The sequence below is a fragment of the Balaenoptera ricei genome, chromosome 19 (assembly GCF_028023285.1).
Source record: "Balaenoptera ricei isolate mBalRic1 chromosome 19, mBalRic1.hap2, whole genome shotgun sequence".
Classification (NCBI taxonomy): Eukaryota; Metazoa; Chordata; class Mammalia; order Artiodactyla; family Balaenopteridae; genus Balaenoptera; species Balaenoptera ricei.
The window spans coordinates 10450909-10470113 of record NC_082657.1 but is presented as its reverse complement, the minus strand read 5'-3'; the positions used below and the strand labels follow the sequence as shown (position 1 = coordinate 10470113).

The window sequence follows — 19205 nt, the reverse complement described above, 5'->3', positions numbered from 1 at the left end:
CGGGCTGGGCGGGGCCGCGCCTCTCCCGGCCGCTCACTCACCTCCTCCGGCATCGGAGGGACCCATGGCTGCGGCGGCCCTGCGGGGACGGCAGTGGAGAGAATCCAACGCGTTCGGTCGGGCGGTGAGGCTGCTGCAGCGCCTGGAAGAGCAATGCGAGGACCTCCGGCTCGCCTCGAGTCCCCCCTCGCTGCGGGACCTGCTGCCCCGCACCGCGCAGCTGCTGCGCGAGGTGGCGCACGCCCGGCGGGCGGGCGGCGGAGGCGGCCCCGAGGGTCCCGGTGGTGCGGAGGACTTTCTCGTGGTCTATCTCGCTAACCTGGAGGCCAAGACCAGGCAGGTGGCGGCACTGCTGCCACCCCGGGGCCGGAAGACTGCCAACGACGAGCTCTTCCGGGAGGGCTCCAGACTCAGGTGAGCCCTAGCGCCAGGACAAAGGTGAGCTCGCGAGTGGGTCCAAGGTCATGCTCCCAGCTCCCTCCTCCCTCGGACCCAGGGGTCCCGGTCCCAAGCCCTTCTCCGTGAAGGAACATGGAAAACTGGGCCACCTAGGTTTTTCCTTCCTTGGGCACCTGGGCACTGAGCTCCCCATTTCCCCCTCTTTCTTGGTTAAGAAGCAGGCTGCTCTCCCAGAGGATTTAGACACACAGCCAGGAATGTGGAGACCCCAGGGAGCTTCCTGCATGAGGGTCGCTAGACAAAGTGCTCTTTAAGCCGCCATCACCGCCCCCGCCTGGAGGACTCCCGGAGCCTCTTCAGTTCCTGAGGAAGAGCTAGCTCGGGACCTGGCGCTTGTCTGCAGGTTGCCGGCTCCGGTTCTGAATTCCGGGGAAAGGGCTGCTGAGTGACAGGGGCAGAGGTTTGAGGCCTAGAGCCCAGAACAAGGTTTGGAACAGCGGCTCTCAATCCCAACAGGCCCCCAGGCCCCTTCTTTAGAGAAAATATTTTATAGTGTTTCTTTAAATCATCCTGAAATGAAATACATAAGGTAAATAACCTACCTATTCATAATTCTTTTAAAAAAACCACTATAATGCCCAAAATGTATTATAAGGAAGAGATAAAAGGAATGTTCTTCATAATAAAATTATCTATATTTCAAATGAAAATGCCAAGGCATAGTTACAATTATTCTGGAAGGTAGAATTGACTAGTCAGACACTTGCACTTGGAGGGAAAAATCACTCTGTTGCTGAATCAGACAGACTTCCCTGGATACATAGGACAGTGAATTTCTGTAAAATTCAGAATCAATTTTCAAAGTGCAAAAAATGCTTATGTAGGGAATACCCTGGCGGTCCAGTGGTTAAGACTCCATGCTTTCACTGCCGAGAGGCCAGGTTCAATCCCTGGTCCAAGAACTAAGATCCCACAAGCTGTGGGGCATGGCCATAAAAAATGCTTATGTGAAACTGAACTGGGTTCTAAGCTCAGATCATTATAAACGGATTTTCCACCTTCACGAATGTCTGATGGGACATTGGAAAATTGAGTGGGGTGTGGGTAAATCTAACTGGAGGGGATTGTCCCCACAATCCAGCCTCAAGTAAATTTCTAGAAGCTCCTTAGAATGGTGGTATAACTCCACTGAGAACCACTGTTCTAGATGCAGTAGGTTCTAGAAAGTAGGAAGCTTAGGGGTTCAGTGAGTATCTCAGTGGATTTTCTAGAGTTGGGGGTCCTAGCAACTCTTTGACGGAGATTCTAGACCAAGACTTTCCACTAAAATCTAATACAAGCCACATATGTAATTTTTCATTTTCTAGTAGACATATTACAAAAAGTTTTTTTAGACAGGTGAAATAAATTTTAGTAACATTTTCTTTAACTCACTATATCCAATATATCTCAACTTATGATCAATATAAGGTGATGATTAATGAGATAGTTCACATTCTTTTTTTTTCCTTTTGCACTAAGTTTCTGAAATGTAGTGTGTATTTCACATTTAGAGTACATCTCAACTTGGACCAGTCACATGTGAATAGTGACTATATTACAGACTCTGGGAAGGGAGGGTGCTTAGAAACTGTCAAGGCTGGCCCTATAAAAGGCATCAGGGGGACTTCCCTGGTGGTCCAGTGGTTAAGAATCCACCTTCCAGTGCAGGGGACACGGGTTCGATCCCTGGTCAGGGAACTAGGATCCCACATGCCACGTTGCAACTAAGCCCGCGTGCTCTGGAGCTCGCGCGCCACAGCTAGAGAGAAGCCTGCGCGCTGCAGTGAAGATCCCGCGTGCCGCAACTAAGACCCGATGCAGCCAAAAAAAAAAAAGGCATCAGGAATCCTACAGACCTGGAGGCTATTAATATAAAGAATAAGGACAGTAATAGTAATTAACATGCCCTGAGTGCCGACTGTATACCAGGTTGTGCTTGGCATTTTAGGTGCTCGTAAGACGGGTAAGAATCCTCATCGCTCCCCCTGTGAAGCAGAGGCTGTACTTATCCTGTATTTATGCCCATTTCACAGTTGAGGAAACTGAGGCTTAGCTGGGGGAAAAAGGAACTTGCCAAAAATCACACAACTAAGTGTCAGAGCTACCCTCTACTGCTCGCCACGTCCTGAACGGCCCCTCAGGGAGGCAGCCAGCAGGAGGAAGCACAGGGGTCCACCATCCAGTGCTGGTAAAAACAACAGGGAGTCTCCGAACTCAGACCGCCCTAAATGGCCCCAGCCCTAGTGGTCCCCACGTCCAGCTAGGCAAGGCTTCAGGCAGAGGCTGGGATTTATTTGCCGGAGGATGCCTTGGATATTAGGCGGTACCTCCCTTTCCTTCACAGACGGGGACCTAAGGTTCTGAGTGGGGAGGCATCAGGACTGCAACAGGCGGTCTTGGAATCTACTTTTATCCTGCACTGACACCTTAGACAGATTCTGGGGGCCTCACCCCTGTGGGTGTTCTGGCCAGAGGGTGGAGGTGTCAGTGGGGGCCCCAAGGTCAAGTCCAGGTCCTCAGAGCCCAACCTCGCAGGCGACAGCTGGCCAAGCTGACCCTCATCTTCAGCCACATGTGCACGGAGCTGGGCGCACTCTTCCCTGGGGGCAAATACTGTGGAAACACGTACCAGCTCACCAAGGTCCTGGCCCACACTTTCTGGAGAGAGCAGTGCGGAGCCCGGTGAGTGAGCACCTGCCACTGGGACCCCATCCTGCCCCTGCCCACGGACCCAGGAGTCCAGGCCCCCATCCCCTCCTCCCTCAGACCCAGGGTCCAGGCCCCCAGCCCCTCCTCCCTCAGACCCAGGATCCAGGCCCCTCTTGCCTCCTTCCCAGAAGTGCTCCCATTCTAGCCTCCCAGAGGCTTCACTTGCAATCGCCTCCCCCCCACGCCCCTGCACCTAGGTGTGTGCTGCCCTGGGCTGAGTTTGAGGTGCTTTTGTGCATCTGCCACCCCATGGAACCTGGCTCCACGGCCCTGGCCTTGCGCTCCACTATCGACCTCACCTGCAGCGGCCATGTGTCCATCTTCGAGTTTGACATCTTCACCAGGCTCTTCCAGGTCAGGCAAGGCCAATGCCTGAAGCCCAGACTCTTGGGTCCTGGGGGAGGAGGGGCTGGAGGCCTGGGCTTGTGGGTCTGAGGGAGGAGGGGGATGGGGGCCGGATTCCTGGGTTCTGGAGAAGGAAGGGTCTGGAATCTTCTGTGTCAAAGATATTCCTGAGGGAATATCTTTGGGAGTGAGGGAGGTGTCTGGGTTCTTGGACTCTGGGAGGCACTAGGGGTGTGGGCTGCTTCCTCAGCAGCCCCTCCCTGACCCAAGCACTGCCCCACCTTAGCCATGGCCAACACTCCTCAAGAACTGGCAGCTCCTGGCAGTCAACCACCCAGGCTACATGGCCCTCCTCACTTACGATGAGGTCCGAGCACGTCTGCAGACCTACAGAGACAAGCCAGGCAGGTAAAAGGGCCAGGACTCAAGAGGAGAAGGCTGCCGAAGGTGCAGGGGTCTGGGTCCTAGGCTGGGGTGTCTGGATGGCCTAGACATCCTGCAGAAAGTAAGAACCGAAGGGCCGCAGTACACGGGACCCCAGAGAGTCGAGAACTCAGAGGTAGGATGCTGAGTGCCCCCTACAACCTAGGTTCTCCCGGGACCACCTAGACCTGCCCACGATCCAGCAGCTAAAGGGACGATACCTGGTTTGGCAAGGGGGCCTGAAGACCCTGCCCCAGGATAAGATTTGTTTCTGATAGGTTAGAGCCCATGCAGTACCATCTGTTAAATATTTTAAATATGACCTCCCACCTTCTGGGAAACCAGATACCTGAGTCCTTAAAGTATTTCAGGCCAGGAGTTCTGAGCTGTTGGATCCCTCTAGAGGGCTAAAAATTGAGGGACTGAGCTCCCTGGAAGTTAAGGGAATAGGATGTCAGATTCCTAAGTCTTTGCAGGGCTGAGGTGCAGGACCCCCAAGATGGTATGTATTAGCACTCTTCCAGTTGTCCTTCAAACTGGTGTAAAGGGAATGAAAAACAAATGAACTAATGCCCATAATTGAAAAGACCAGGTTTGGGTTTCAGGCACAGCTGGATCCAGGTGCTCAAGTGCTATTGTCAGAAATCAGTTCCTGTTCTTCCCCTGCTTTCCTCTTTGTTAGCCTCATTCTCAACCACAGTCTTTCCTCATGGTGGCAAACGGTTTCTAGAAGCCCCAGCTTTACACCCTACCAGCTTAGCAACCCCTATAGAAATGGAGTGCCTTACTCCTAATACTTCCAGCAAAAGTCCCAAGGCTGATTCCCATCACTATGGTCAGGGTCCTGAAATGGACTGGTTGGCCAAGCCAGAATCAGCTTTGTCTAAACCCCAGTGAAGGTGGAGGAGGAGCCAAGCAGGTGAACACAGCAGACATTCCCTATAATGGCAGACAGGGATCTAGCGCCTCATTGCCTAGAAGTTTATAAGGGAGCAAGGACTTAGAGACCTGGATCCCCGACAGGGTGAAGGGCCGGGAAGTTCCAGAAGGGACAGCAGTGACCACTCCCTCACCCCATCCCTTCCTACCTCCTCCTCCAGCTACATCTTCCGGCCCAGCTGCACTCACCCGGGGCAGTGGGCCATCGGATTCGTGAGCTCAGATGGCAGCATCCTGCAGACCATCCCTCTCAACAAACCTCTGTTCCAGGCACTCCTGGAAGGACAAAAGGAAGGCTTGTGAGTCACCATCCTAGCAGGGGGAGAGTGTCAACAGAATGCGCTTCGAAAGGTCATTCATATTGAGCACTGCCCGAGATCACCCCGCCTGAGGGCACAGGGTTCACAGAGTCGACCACATAAATTTGCAGTACTACCATGTTCCAGCAGGTGGCAGACAAGGGTCCAGAGGAAAGGGCACCTTTTCTAGTTCCCACTAAGCTGCCCTGTTGGGCTAGTAGCAGCTCTCGGAGGAGTGTGTGGGAGTTGGGCACAACCCCGGTGGTCCCCTTCCTTGGATTTGCACTCAAGGGCTTTTGCTTCTAGATATCCATATCCTATTCTAGAATTTAGACTGTTAGAGCAGAAGGAGAACTGGGCAAAAAGCTAGACTGGGGTTTTCAATCTGTAATCTTGGCTGCCCCAGGGCCCCTGTTTCAGAATCTACCTTGGGTAGGACGGGAGGGGAAAAAATGGTAGGTGAGGTTCCCAAGTCTCACCCTGGACATTTAACCAGAGCCTCCTTAGCTAGCGGTCATATCTATATGATACACTATGAGATAGATGATGGATAGATACATGGATGACGATAGATAGATAGATAGGTAGATAGATAGAGAGAGAGAATGGATGGATACATAGATTAGATAGGTAGCTAGGTAGCTAGGTAGATGGATGGATGGACGGACGGACAGACAGACATGCAGTTGATTTTCGTTATTTCTCATTATTTGTGGTAGTTCTGTTCTACAAAATCACAGCCAACACTGAATTAGTGAATCCTGAGCCATTGCTCCTAGGGGAAATACAGCTGTAGGGTCCTGCAAGATTCTGGTCACATTTTTTGTCAACCAGTCACTACATAATAACCTTTATGTGTATTTCTGTTTAAAGACACCTAATTTAATACATTGATATATCATCGATACGTTCACATTGAACTCACGGCCCGCAGCACAGTAACTGACACCTGAACAAAGCTCATCTCCCACACGTATTTTCTCCATAAGGTACATCGCGGCCTTCCTGTGCTTAGGACATGAGACAGCACTTCAGCACTCTACTTGGAGGGCATTTAAGCCAGCCAAGTCACCGAGAAAAAGCATTAAAATGCGGAAAATGGGGCACCAAATAGACTGTAAAAAGGACACATTTACAGTATGAGAACTGAAAGGAAAAGGCCAAATGCTGCCTTGTTCATCCTCAGCTGGGAGCGGGCCTGGCCATGAATGACTGTGAAAGTGCCACAGGGAGTACTGATTTTGAGGTTCCAAATACATTTTAGCAAGTAGGCAAGTCTGCAAATTGCAGAGTCTGCAAGTAATGAAAATCTATTGTGTGTGTGTGTATACATATATATATATGTATACACATACCCAGACATATACTATCATATCTCTATCTGATAACTGAGGACACTGTGGCACAGAGAGACAGAGACACTTGTCCAGGTCACACAGCTCCTGAGCTAATGAACTGGGATTTGAAACCAGGCAGCCAGGCTCAGAATTCAGGCCTGACGAATAAAGTACTGAGTTCCAGGTCAGATTGCAGTGGAGGATTCCCAGAGTTAAAATAAGTGTGAATACCATCCGTCTGGTTTAACCCCCCTGCCCTATGTATACACACACACACACACACACACACACACACACACACACACACACACAATTTTAGAGATGGGAAGATCAAGAGCAGGGGGAGGGGACCCCAAGCTCTAGCAGTTCCCTTCTCACCGGGTACTTACGTGTGGGGGCAAGCCCTGCTTGTTTTCTGAGCACTGTCTTACTTAATCCTCACCACCCATCTTTGCCTTAGGCACAATTATGTCCATTTTACAGAAGAGAAAACTGAGGCCAGAGAGGTAGAGTTGCCCAGCTCAGGTCACACAGTGTGTTTGTGGGAAGCCGCACCAGGGCCCAGGCCGGGGTGCCTGCACTGCTCTACCTGGCTGGCCGGGCAGAGCCACCAGCCTTGGGGGACCTGTGGCCCCGAGTTGATCTGGGGGTGCAGTTATGACCTGGACGGGAGACCCAGGGTGTGCAGAACCTTCTTGTGGGCTGACCTGGAGCCAGGCTCTCAGACCTGGCCCACAACCCTGGTTCTGCATCCCTCCAGGCCTCACCTTGTGGCCTCGGGCATCGTCTGTCCCACGCTGAGCCCCGGTCACCCTCTGTGAAGTGAGAATAGTGTAGACGGACTAGGGGGGTCCTTCCAGCCCTGTGAGCCTAAGACTCTAGGATCTGGTCACTCCCACAATCTGTGACTAAGATGCTATTACGCTGGGGCCTGAAGACTCTAGGATGGGTAAAGTTCTGGGAGGTGTGGGCCTGAGGTTTGATGTTTCCTGGTTCTCATGCATCTGGTGCTTCCAGAGCTGGAGTCACTTAGTCTGTCCTTCTATGGGGGTCTGAGGGGACACAGCCCTTCCTGAGGGGACACAGCCCTTCCTGAGGAGTCTGAGGGGACACAGCCCTACCCTAGGGGCCTGAGAGGACACAGCTTGCCCTAGAAAATCCCAATTTCAGGAGAAGGGAGGGAAAATATCCCCAGGCCAGCTATGTATTTGGGGCAGATGCTCCAGGGCGGGGTGAGGGGTGCCGGAGGGCCCCTCGGTACCCCCTCTTCCCTTCCCCCAGCTACCTCTACCCAGATGGGAAGAACCACAACCCGGACCTGACCGAACTCTGCCAGATGGAGCCCCATCAGCGCATACACGTGTCGGAGGTGAGGCCCAAGCCCGGCCTCCCTCCCCGGCTCACCGCCCACCGCCCGCATCCACTGCACCATGGCTCAGGGATCCCCTCCCATGAGTCAGGCCCTGGACTCCCAGAGGGCTTGGGGTTTTGCGCTGGCTTGGTGGCCACGTGAGCTGGGGTAAATCACTTGGCCTCTCTGAGCCTATCTGTTCCTCCTCTGGAAAATACAGCTCCGCCTGCCTCTTACCCAGGGGTTTTCATGGGAATAAAACCAGGAAATGATACCGCTGAGCTCATCAGAGCAGCTAATGCACTTTGCGCACTCTTGATAGAGGCAGCCCCTGTGTCAGCTTTTAGTCTTCCAGCCATCCCATGGGTGAGAGACATGACAAACAAAATTTTAAGTGTAAGTATATCCCGTGCAATATTCGGGACACACTTAGACCTCAAAATATATTCATTGTTTATCTGAAAATCAGATTTAACAGGGCATCCTGTATGTTTATTGGCTGAATCTGGCAACCCTGAGTGCAGACCACCCCCAGAGAACAAGTCCCATAACAAAAGCGCGTGTAGGAGGCATTGGGACACACGGCCTTGAACTTAGGGGAGGCTTCAGGGCTGGTGCAGAGGTTTGGGACTTATTTCCTGTGGCCCGAATTGCACCTCCATGGCTGATATCACCACTCCTCCTCGTCATCCCCATCTCGCCTGCCAGGAGCAGCTGCAGCTGTACTGGGCCATGGACTCCACGTTTGAGCTTTGCAAGATCTGTGCCGAGAGCAACAAGGACGTGAAGGTGGAGCCGTGCGGGCACCTGCTCTGTAGCCGCTGCCTGGCTACTTGGCAGGTGGGTCCGACCCTGCCCTGCCTTCCCGCCCGGTCCCCCCCATCCCTACAGTAAAAGCCCCTAGAGGATCGCCCACATGCCTCGTCGATCACATGGGGAAACTGAGGCCCAGGGAGAGCAGAAACTTGCTCCATTTATGCCTCTGTCTCTCTCACTCTGCATCTGTCACCTCTGCTTCTCCTTCTCCAGCTACATTATTAGTGGAAGATGCTACATTGGCCCTGGTGTGGGAGGGGCGTGTCTGTGGGACTGGCCACAGTAAATATGGCCAGGCGTTCCTAGCCCGTAGCATTCCCTCGCTGGGTGATCTGGGGCCAGTGGCTTTACCTCTCTGAGCCTTAGCTGCCTTCTCAGGGGAATGGGGCTGATGGTAGTGACCTTCCAAGGGAGGATCCAGGCCTCTGGGTAAAGGGATCCCCTATGGAGTATGGGTGCCTGATACTAAGTTTTCCATTGTGATGTAAGTGTTAGACCTTAAGCTTTTGATTGTGGAGCTTATCATAACAAAGACATCCACCTCCCGGACACAGCAACTAGCAAAACAACTAGATAAGGAAGTAGCCACCCCGACCCTTGAAGTTTCCCTTTAGAAAGCGCTAAGTAACTGAGCATTGGAGTGGTCCTGCTTCTCTCTTCCCGTACCCTGATTCTTGCTCTTCTGCTTTAAATTTGCCAACAAATAATGAACCCCAGAAACCTTAGGCACCCCATTGGGCCCCTAATAAAAGCAGAGCTCCAGGTCCGCCTCCCTCCCTGCCTCTCTCCCTTCCCTCTACCTGCAACCTCCCGTACCTTCCAGGACCTGTGAGTAATAAATCTTGTTCTTCAAAGTTCCCTGATGGTTGATGCTGAGATGCGCCCTGCAGTCATAATAAGAACCAAAGGGCTGGCCCAGCCATAACGTTGGCCCCAGTGGTGGTGGCACGGGGGTGTCTGTGGGGCTCCCCGCAGTGAATACATACGGCCCCGCTGAGTGTCTCAGGCATTCCTAGCACATAGCATCAGTACTGTGGGGCTGAGACCTGCACAGCACCCTGGCTCTCCCGGGCTCCTCCTGACCTCGGGCTTTGGTCCAGCCCCTCCTTTCTGCCCTGCATGTCTCTCTCCATCTTTCTCTCTTCATAATTCCTCCTCTCTCTCTCCATTTCCCTCCCTCTGTCTGTCCTCCCCACATCACTCTGTTGGGGATAAAGGCCCCTGTAGTCCCAGGGGACCTGCTGGGGAACAGGGAGACCCTGATCCTTTCCCTCCCCACTCCCCCAGCACTCAGACAGCCAGACCTGTCCCTTCTGCCGCTGCAAGATCAAGGGCCAAGAGGCTGTGAGTATCTATCAGTTCCAAGCCAGCGCCCCTGCTGAGGACTCAGAGGACAGCAGTAACAAGGAAGCCGAGGAAGAGGAACTGGAGCGGGTAAGTAGGGCAAGGCAGGAGCTGGAACTGGCATCCCTAGGGTCTGAGGGAGGAGGGGCTAGAGGGCTAGACTCTGGGTCTGAGGGAGGAGGGGGCTGGTGACAGGATTCTGGGGTCCCAGGGGCATAGACTTTTGCATCCCTTAGGGTCTGGGGCTATGGCTTTCTCTAGTATAACCCTCTTGAGGGTAGACCTTTGTCTCACTCTCCATTCTACCTCCAAAGCCTAGAAAGTGCCTGAATGCTGAGCCTCCAGGCAGGGGGACATGTAGGTGAGAAGAAAATGGTAGCTCATAACCCCCTCCCCACCCTCTGTCTCCCTTAGGTGACCCCCTCAACTCCTCCCCTGCCGCCTCGGCTGGATCTGCCCCCAAAGAGTCCGAGAAGCAAATGCCAGCTGAAGGTGGTGAGTCAGGCACTGGTCTGAGGTGGGCAGCTTGGGTCCCGTTCATCCCTGGGGTCCCCAGTCTGACCAGGTGCTCAGGGGTACAGGCCAGGCACTTGTTCTTTGCATGCATTTACGAGGTGCCATCTGGCATCCACACCTCTATGGCTTCTTCTCTCCCTTACTCATCCCCCCTCATTGGCTTTCTGGCTCTCCTTCCAGCATCCCAGGTGTGCCCTACCCCAGGGTCTTTGCACGAGCTGTTCTCTCTGCCTATATCTCTTTTCCGCAGGCTCACTTTCTCATCTCATCCTCTCAGGGAGGCCTTCACTGACCACCCTATTGAAAACAGTGCCCCTGTCCCTCCAAGCCCCTGCCCAGCTGCATTCTCTCAGTCCTTTGCACTGGCTGGCAGAGTGTATGGTCTATTGTTTTCTGTCACCATTAGCAGGTTGTCACCTTCCTGAAGGTTAGGACTTTGCCTTATTCTCTGTTATATGAATCGTGCCTGACGCATAGTAGGTGCTCAATAAATAGGCGTTGAATGAATCAATGGAATGAGTCTTCCCAACAACCCTATGAAGTCAAAAATGTTCCACTCCTCATTTTCCAGAAGAAAAAAGCTCAGAGAGGTGACTGCACCTGCCCAAACACACAGCCTGAAAGAGGAGAAACCTTAAAAACCCCCAAAATCATCTGCTTATTTTCTAAGTGAGCCCTGGCCTTGCTTTTCTTCTTCCCCCCCACCCCCCCGGCTTCCGAGCCCCTGGCTTCCTGGGGTGCAGGGAACGGGGAGGTAGGGGGAGGTCTCTGTTAGCATCTCAGGCTGAGTACACATCAGATCCAATCAATTCTGGGCAGTCTTCAAACAAACAGCTCAGGAAGTCTGGGAACATTATTCGACCACAGCAAACAAGAGAGCCAGCTGGGAGGAGGGGAAGGGGCGGTGACACCAGCCAGGGAAGCTAAAAACAGATCCCGACCTGCAGCCAAAAACAAATGGAAACATTCAGAGGCACTCAGCCTCTGAGGACAATGAAGGGGGACAGAGGATGACAGCCACCTCTGGCCAGATGGTCACACCTATGCCGAGGCTGTGCCCTCTGCCTGGCAGGCCTTTTCCTCTTTTTCCCAAACCCTGCCTGATTCAAATTCCAGTCAACTCCTATTCCTTCATTGTTCAAAACATGCTGCAGAAGAGAGCCTCGGGTGTGCTACTTCCCAGCAAGGTGACTGTCATAATGAGAATAGCTAACGTGCGTGTGTAACTCCTGCTATAAGCCTGATGCTGCTTTTTAACGCAGTTATTTAGTTGCCATGACAACCTGATAAGGTAGATGCTATTATGATCCCTATTATACAGAGGGGTACACTGAGGCTCCAAGATCTGAAGGTCACCCAGCGCAAAGGCGAGAGAGTCAGGACTGGAACCCAGGTCCCTGGCTCCAGACTCCAGAGTTCATCCTTGATTTCCTTGTCTGTGAAATGGGCATGATGCCAGTCCCTGCCATGAGGGGATTCATCCATTCATCACTGGATGAATCCCCCGGCTAGACATGCTTCCTCACAATGCTGTTCTCCAGCAGAGAAATCCCCCTCTAGGGGTTGACACCATCGTTCAAAGGGACCCAGGCACCTCGCTGTGGCCACGGGGGACCTCTCCCATCCTCAGTGTCTCCATGTGGAGAATAGGGACAAGCGTGGCACGGGCCCCAGGGGTTGTGATAAAGTCAGCAAGACTGGGCATTTGTAACCTGAATCAGATCCCCTCCCTCACCTCTTAGAAGCCCCCAAGATCCCAGGACTCCAAGAATTAAAGCCAACATCCTCTCCATCAGCCCATAAGGCCTGGGGATCTGACCCCCTCCCCACCTCTCTGACCTCCTACCATCCCTTCAACTCCTTTCCAGCAACAATGGACCCCCTGCTGTTCTTCTAACAAGCCAGCAAGCCCACCACCCACTGCAGCGCTTCTGCCCACATCCTTCTTGCACTGAGGCTTCTGTTCAATTTTCCCCTCCTCCAAGAGGCCTTCCCCAGCCACCCTCATGTCTGATCACCCCCCACTCTCCCCCTCCACTATTTCAGTTCTCGGAAGGACACCTAACACTCTGGAATATTTCCTTGTTCATGCACTGATGACTCACGTTAAGCCTCTTGCTTAGTAGACTGTTGGCTCCATGAGGACAGAGATTTTTGTCTATCTGGTTCCTGACTGTCTCTTCAGAGCCCAGAACAGTGCCGGACACACTGTAGCTGCTCAGGAAATTTGTGGGAGGAATGAATGAATGAATGAATGAATGGGTAGATGGATGGATGGATGGATGGATGGATGGATGGATGGACAGACAGACAGATGGATGGATGGGGGGATAGAAGGGGGAATGAATGGGTGGATGGATGGGTAGATGGATGGATGGATGGTCGAATGGTTGGTCCGATGGGTGGACAAATGGGTGGATGGATGGATGGATGAATGGATGGATGGACAAACAAACGTTTTTTCTAAGTAAGCCAGAGGTGTTAGGGGGAAAAAACAGCATGGACTAGGGGCAAAACCCCGCCATACTGCCCACCCCCCATCGCCGCCATCACTGGGTTATCCCTGTCTGGGCCTGAGAGCTGCAGCTCATCTGCGAAAATTCTCCTCCCCTCCAGGCGCCTCTGGCGCTCCCCAGACTTCGAGCTCCTCTAACCTTCCCAAGATTTTGGACTGAGCTCTCAGCCTCATTGGAAATCACCTCCAGCCCCCAGGCCAGAGAGGGCGCCAGAGGGTAAGTGGAGAGGGCAGCTGGGGTCCAGGACTCCTGGGTCTGAGGGAGGAGGAGGTGGGGGAGGAAGGGAAACACTGGTCCTAGGAAATTGACATCCCCCCTTAAATTCTCCCTATTGCAGAAACTCCTCCTAAAGGGAAAGTCTCCCCTCCACCTGCCCCTGAGGGACCCACGAAGGCCTGGATGCCAGGTGAGGACCCCGCACCGTCCAGGTTCCCTCCCTCAGCCTGGCCCTGCCTGCCCCACCCCACCTGGATGTGATACTATCTAAACCACCTCTCTTTCCACCTCACAGGGCACCAAGATGTGCTGCGAAAGGGAGCCCCAGGGGCTGGAAGGGGTTTGGGAAGCGGAAATAAACTGCCAAGCCGGGTCTGTCCTCTGGTTTGTGGAGAAGGAGTGTAGTGGCCACCAGGGGGCAGCTTGGGGTCGGGAACGGCAGTCCCCGGAGGCCTGGTCCCCACCTGCTTAACCCTAGTGTCTGGGGTTCCGAGAGCTGAGAGTGGGAGACCCAACTCCTCCGGATCCAGGAGTCTAGACTCCCAGACCCCTCCCCTCTCAGACCCAGGAGTCCCGCCCTCAGGACTTAGGAGTCCAGAGTCCAAGTTCTCAGAGAATCAGGCGTTCAACTCCCTTTCCCCAGCATGGAAAAAAAAAAAATTCCTGGACCCAAACCCAGATCTCCAAGGCAAAAAGACCCCACATTTCCTTGAGAGTTATTTATACACCCAGTCTTCCCACAATCCATTCTCATCCCTCTCTCTTTCCGCCGTGCCTCTTGGGAAACTTCTTCCAGAGGAGCAGTAGAAGTGTCTCCCGAAGGGACCCAAGCCTCCCCCTGCCTAAGTTTAAACCAACTGGCATCCCCTGAGCCCCTGCCCTGTGCCCAGTCCCAGGCCACGCAATGCTGGGCATGTGGCAGTAATCACTGCCCTCCTGGGGCTCACAGTCCGGTGGGGGAGACAGAACTGTCCCCAGACCATGGTGACACAGAGTGGGCAAAGCTGGGATGAGGGCAGCCCAGGGGGCTGCAGACCCCGCTGACCCAGCCTGGGAGGTCAGGGAGGGCTTCCAGGAGGAGGGAATGTCTAAGCTGAGTCTGAAAAGATGAGAAAAAGGTATTTCAGTGTAAACAGAGCATGGACGCATGCATCATGGATTTAGTTCCAAGCAACAGAAACCTCCCCTGGGGCAGGAAGGGAATTGATTGAGAGGACTCGGGATCACTCAGATTCCCAGGAGTGATTAGAGAACCAGGATTGGAAAGTGATCAAGAACACCACGAGCAGCTGGCCTCCAACCAGAGCCCAGCCACGATCACACCACAGAACCCGTCTGATGAGGATACACTGGTGCTCCAGTGACCACTGGACCTTGGTCATCTCTCTGCCTCTGCTGCCCCAGAAACGGGCTGTGTCTGCTAGCTGTTACGTGGAACAAATCACGCTGAAACTTATTGGTGAACAACAGTAATCATGGTTGCAATGGGCCAGGATTGGGGGAAGGGCTCAGGATCTTGGGTGATTCTGGCTCAGGGTGGGATCAAGTGGCGCTTGCAGCAGGGCAGCTGGGGGCTGGACAGGCGTCCCTCTGCAGTCTCAGACCTCTCTCCACGTGGTCTCCACGCTTGCTAGTTTGCGCTTCCCCACAGCATGCCGGCCTCAGGGTAGTCAGACTGCTTACATGGTGGCTGAAGCCTTCGCAGAAACTATTCCAGTGATGCAGGCAGAAGCTATATGGCTTTTTCTACCTAACCTTGGGAGTCATGGAGCGTCACTTCGTGCCGCATTCTAATGGTTACATGCGAGTCACAAAACTGCACAGGTTTAAGAGGAGGGGACATAGACCCCCATCTCTCAGTGGAAAGAGTGTCAAGATCAGGTTGTACACAAGTGTGTGGGGGGCGTCCCTAGTGGCGCAGAGGTTGGGAATCCGCCTGCCAATGCAGGGGACACGGGTTCAAGCCCTGGTCCGGGAAGATCCCACATGCCGCGGAGCAACTAAGCCCGTGCACCACAACTACTGAGCCTGTGCTCTAGAGCCCGCGAGCCACAGCTACTGAGCCTGCGTGCCACAACTACTGAAGCCTGCGCGCCTAGAGCCCGTGCTCTGCGACAAAGAGAAGCCACCGCAGTGAGAAGCCCGCTCCCCACAGCTAGAGAAAAGCCCGCGCGCAGCAACGAAGACCCAACACAGCCAAAAATAAAAATAATTAATTATTTAAAAAAGGAGTGTGTGGGATGAGAGCTATTGTCACAGCCATCTTTGGAAAGTAGAATCTGTCCCAGCTGCCACAGCAGGAATAGATTAGCCAGGCTCTGTTTATTTGGCATTGCTAGCACCTGATTCCAAAGTATAGCGGGATTCGCCAAGCTTAGGTCACCTGAGCTACAACGGAGGCAGGAAAGAAACATTTGTCCTTACTGGTTTCAACAGAGGGTAACAGGCTTTCGGATGGCAGGGATTCTTTTTAATGTGGGAAGGGGATGCACATGTTAGTCAACCCTCCCTCCAAAAAGCCCATGACTGTCCACCCCTTTGAACACTCAACATCAGTATGTATCCTTTGCTCTACACTTACATTCTCTTCCCCCAAAAGTTCTTATTTAAAAAAATTTTTTTTTATTTTTGGCTGCGTTGGGTCTTCGCTGCTGCACGCGGGCTTTCTCTAGTTGCGGTGAGCGGGGGCTACTCTTCGTTGCGGTGCGTGGGCTTCTCACTGCGGTGGCTTCTCTTGTTATGGAGCACGGGCTCTAGGCACGCGGGCTTCAGTAGTTGTGTCTCCCGAGCTCTAGAGCACAGGCTCAGTAGTTGTGGCGCACGGGCTTAGTTGCTCTGCAGCATGTGGGATCTTCCTGGACCAGGGCTCGAACCCGCGTCCCCTGCACTGGCAGGTGGATTCTCAACCACTGTGCCATGAGGGAAGCCCCTGCCAAAAGTTCTTATCTAAGCTCTCCCTGCACAACTGACTCTTGTACAACCAAAAATGCATCAATCACACTGCCGCCCTAGACAACAAAAAGTTTCTCTTTTTTTCTTTTCCTTTTCAACCTGATGAGGGGAATTTATTCTTAGTTTTTCTCATCAATATTTTGTTATGTTCAATGTACAGATATTTACATATATATATTTAATCATCACTATCATTTCTTTTTTTTTGACAATGCTGCATGGCTTGTGGGATCTTAGTTCCCCAACCAAGGATTGAACCTGTGCCCTCAGCAGTGAAACCTTGGAGTCCTAACCACTGGACCACCAGAGAATTCCCTCATTTCATATTTTTGATGCTCTAACAAACCCGGAAACTTTCTGGGACCCAGAACTTTCCTGGGAACAAGATATGTATATTTTTATCAACACAAACTTTCAGTAGTTACATTTTCCAGTGCAAGTCTGGAATCCTTGGGGAATAGACATTCCCCCTCCAAATGTGTCATGATTCCTATATTCCACAAGCTGTGAACCAGTTTTAGAGTTAACCATCCCACGCTACAGTGTAAGATAATGGGATAAACATAGAGAAAAGATAGGACTTGTTAATTAAAATGTATAAGTATCTACACATGGGACAGCATGGATGGAATTGGAAAATTCATTGATTCCACAAATACTTTCTCAGCTTCTCCTCACGCCAAGCACTGTTCTAGGCACTGGAGATATAGTGGTGAACAAAACCAAGTTCCTGTTCTCTTGGAGCTTCTGTGCAAGACAACAAAAAATAAATATGTGGTGGTGATAAGTGCTACAAAGGAAAAATGTAGTGAGATAAAGGGCTGGGATAGCAGGAGTTGCTAAATGAGATAGGATGGTCAAGGGAAGCTTTGTGATAAGGTGATAGAGTAGAGATTTGAAGCAAGTCAGGGAAGGAGCTATGGCAGGAAAGAATGTCCCAGGCGAGGGAAGAGCAAATGCAAAGGCCTTGAGGCTGGAACACGCCTGGCGTTGGAGGAACAGCATGGAAGCAAAGAGACCACTGTGGCAGGAACGGAGCTAGCGAGGGGGAAGAGAGGGGCAGATGGGGTCACGGAAGTAGAGGACCAGATCTAGGACCTTGTGCGCCATGGAGAGCACTTCAGCTTTTACTCTGAGTGAGAGGAGCCGTGGAAGGGTGCTGACCAGAAGAGTTAACAGCAGCTCACTCACATTTTAATGGGATCCCTCCGGCTGTTTTGTGGAAATAAATTGTAGGGGACAAAGGCAGATGATATTTCAGTACTAGTTTCTGCAAGTCTGCGAGGAACCGTGCTGGTATTTATGACTTCCCTCCTTCATACGCACTCCATAGGATCCTCACCTACAATCTCAGCTGGTTGGACTCTTGAGGAAGGTGGAAGGGAGAGTGCTGATGAGAGGGCACCTCGCATCCCAAGCAGTAGGTACAGGAACCAGGGCCAGAGCAGCAGGGGAGTGGGTGCCTGGGGTCACCGTGCGTAAGCTTGTCCCAGGGAGCACTTTTGTCCACGCGCGAGTTTACACGTGCGTCCTGCGATGATCCGGTCCGGGTGGGGTTTGCACGTGAGCCTGTGTGCTTCTGCGTTTGAGCCTTGCAAACCTTCCCTGAGTGCCTGCTCCGAGTCCAGCCTTTGCAGGGCAGTGTTGGGGACACAACAGTGACCGAAACAGCCCTGGCTCTCCCCTAACCGGCTCCCGGTCCAGTGCGGGAGACAGACTTGTCCCCAGACAGAGATGACCCAGAATGGGCAGGGCTGGGGTGGGGGAGCCCAGAGGAGGCACCTGACTCAGCCTAGGGGAGCAGAAAGGGCTTCCTGAAGGAGGGGATGGTGCAGCTAATACTAAAATGTCACCTCTCCCAGTATAACAATTGCTCTCCTGTATGGACAAAGTAGCCTTGACCAGTCTAACCAATAACTCCGAGGCTGACCTGTAATCTAAGACTTCCCTGGTGTCTGACCAGTGACCACCCCACCCCCATCTGATCAGAGGCCCGGGGAACCTCTCCCAGCATGACCAGCTGCCCCCTATTCTGACCAGTGTTGAGGGCTAGCTTCTCCCAGGTAACCAGTGAAATCTCACCCCCATCCCCCAGCCAGCGTCTAGGGATTTTGTCCCAGGCCTGGCTTGTGAGGAGCCATGCACAGTCTGATCTGTGATCCCAAGTCTGACCTGTGACCCTTCCTTCTGACCCATGGCAGGGGCTCCTCCTCCCTTCCCTCAGGTGCCCTGGCCTCCCCCCCCTCCCCCACTCACCTGCTACTGCCAGCCTGATTCTCTTCCCCTCCCCCCAAAGTTGGGAGGGAGTGAAGGGAAGAGAAAGAGAGGAAGGGGGGGTGGCATTCCTGGGATTCCCTGGATGGGGGGAAGAGAGGGAGGGCCCTACAGAGGAGAGCAGAGGAAAGCGCACCCCACGGCCCCAGTATCTATCACAGAGGCCTGGGCAGACCTGGGATTTGAAGACCATTAGATACAAGAGATTGAACTGGTGGGTTCCAGGCCACTGGTCAGACAGGAAAGCAGCCTGGTGCACTGGCCACTGGGGAGGCTTCACAGGGCATACTGGGAGAAGCTGTTCTAGGCCTCTGGTCAGGCTGGGGATTGCTGGTTGGACTGGGGAGGCCAGTGCAGGCCACTCGTTGGACCGGGGCCAGCTGTTTTAAAACGATGAGGCGAGCCCAGGCCACCTGCCATGGGGGGAACGAGTCCCCCGGTCAGATTGAGGGGGAGAGAGAGGGTCCGCGGTTGTCCAGTGAGGTCCCCGCTCGGGACACCGGCTGGACTGGTCAGTCAGGCCACCCGCCGCGGGCGCTGGTCAGCCTGAGCCTGACACCCCGCGGGCTGGGGGCGGAGGGAGCCCCGCTCCCGGCTGAGCGCCGGGAGGTCGGCTCCGGGCAGTGGGAGGTCCTGGCCCGGCGCCCGGGTTTGGGGGGATCGAGGGGGGCCGGGCGGGGCGGGGCGGGGCTACCTGGGGCGGGGCCTCCTCGCTCCAGCCCTGCGT

At 53.4% G+C, this 19205-nt stretch overlaps 1 protein-coding gene across 2 annotated transcripts; it reads left to right on the top strand.

The window, feature by feature from the left end:
• CBLC (Cbl proto-oncogene C) lies at positions 1–13625 on the top strand. 2 transcript variants are annotated; one of them, XM_059904708.1, is made up of 12 exons: positions 1–414; positions 3010–3123; positions 3348–3504; positions 3782–3903; positions 5019–5156; positions 7775–7862; positions 8553–8684; positions 9948–10094; positions 10419–10499; positions 13137–13252; positions 13374–13442; positions 13548–13625. In XM_059904708.1, the coding sequence occupies exons 1-11, from the start codon at positions 65–67 to the stop codon at positions 13384–13386; spliced, it is 1458 nt and encodes a 485-aa protein (XP_059760691.1). In that variant the 5' UTR covers positions 1–64; the 3' UTR covers positions 13387–13442; positions 13548–13625. The 2 variants fall into 2 exon arrangements, with proteins under 2 accessions (XP_059760691.1, XP_059760690.1); XM_059904707.1 differs by having other exon boundaries at positions 2977–3123.
• Positions 13626–19205: the final 5580 nt, after the last annotated feature.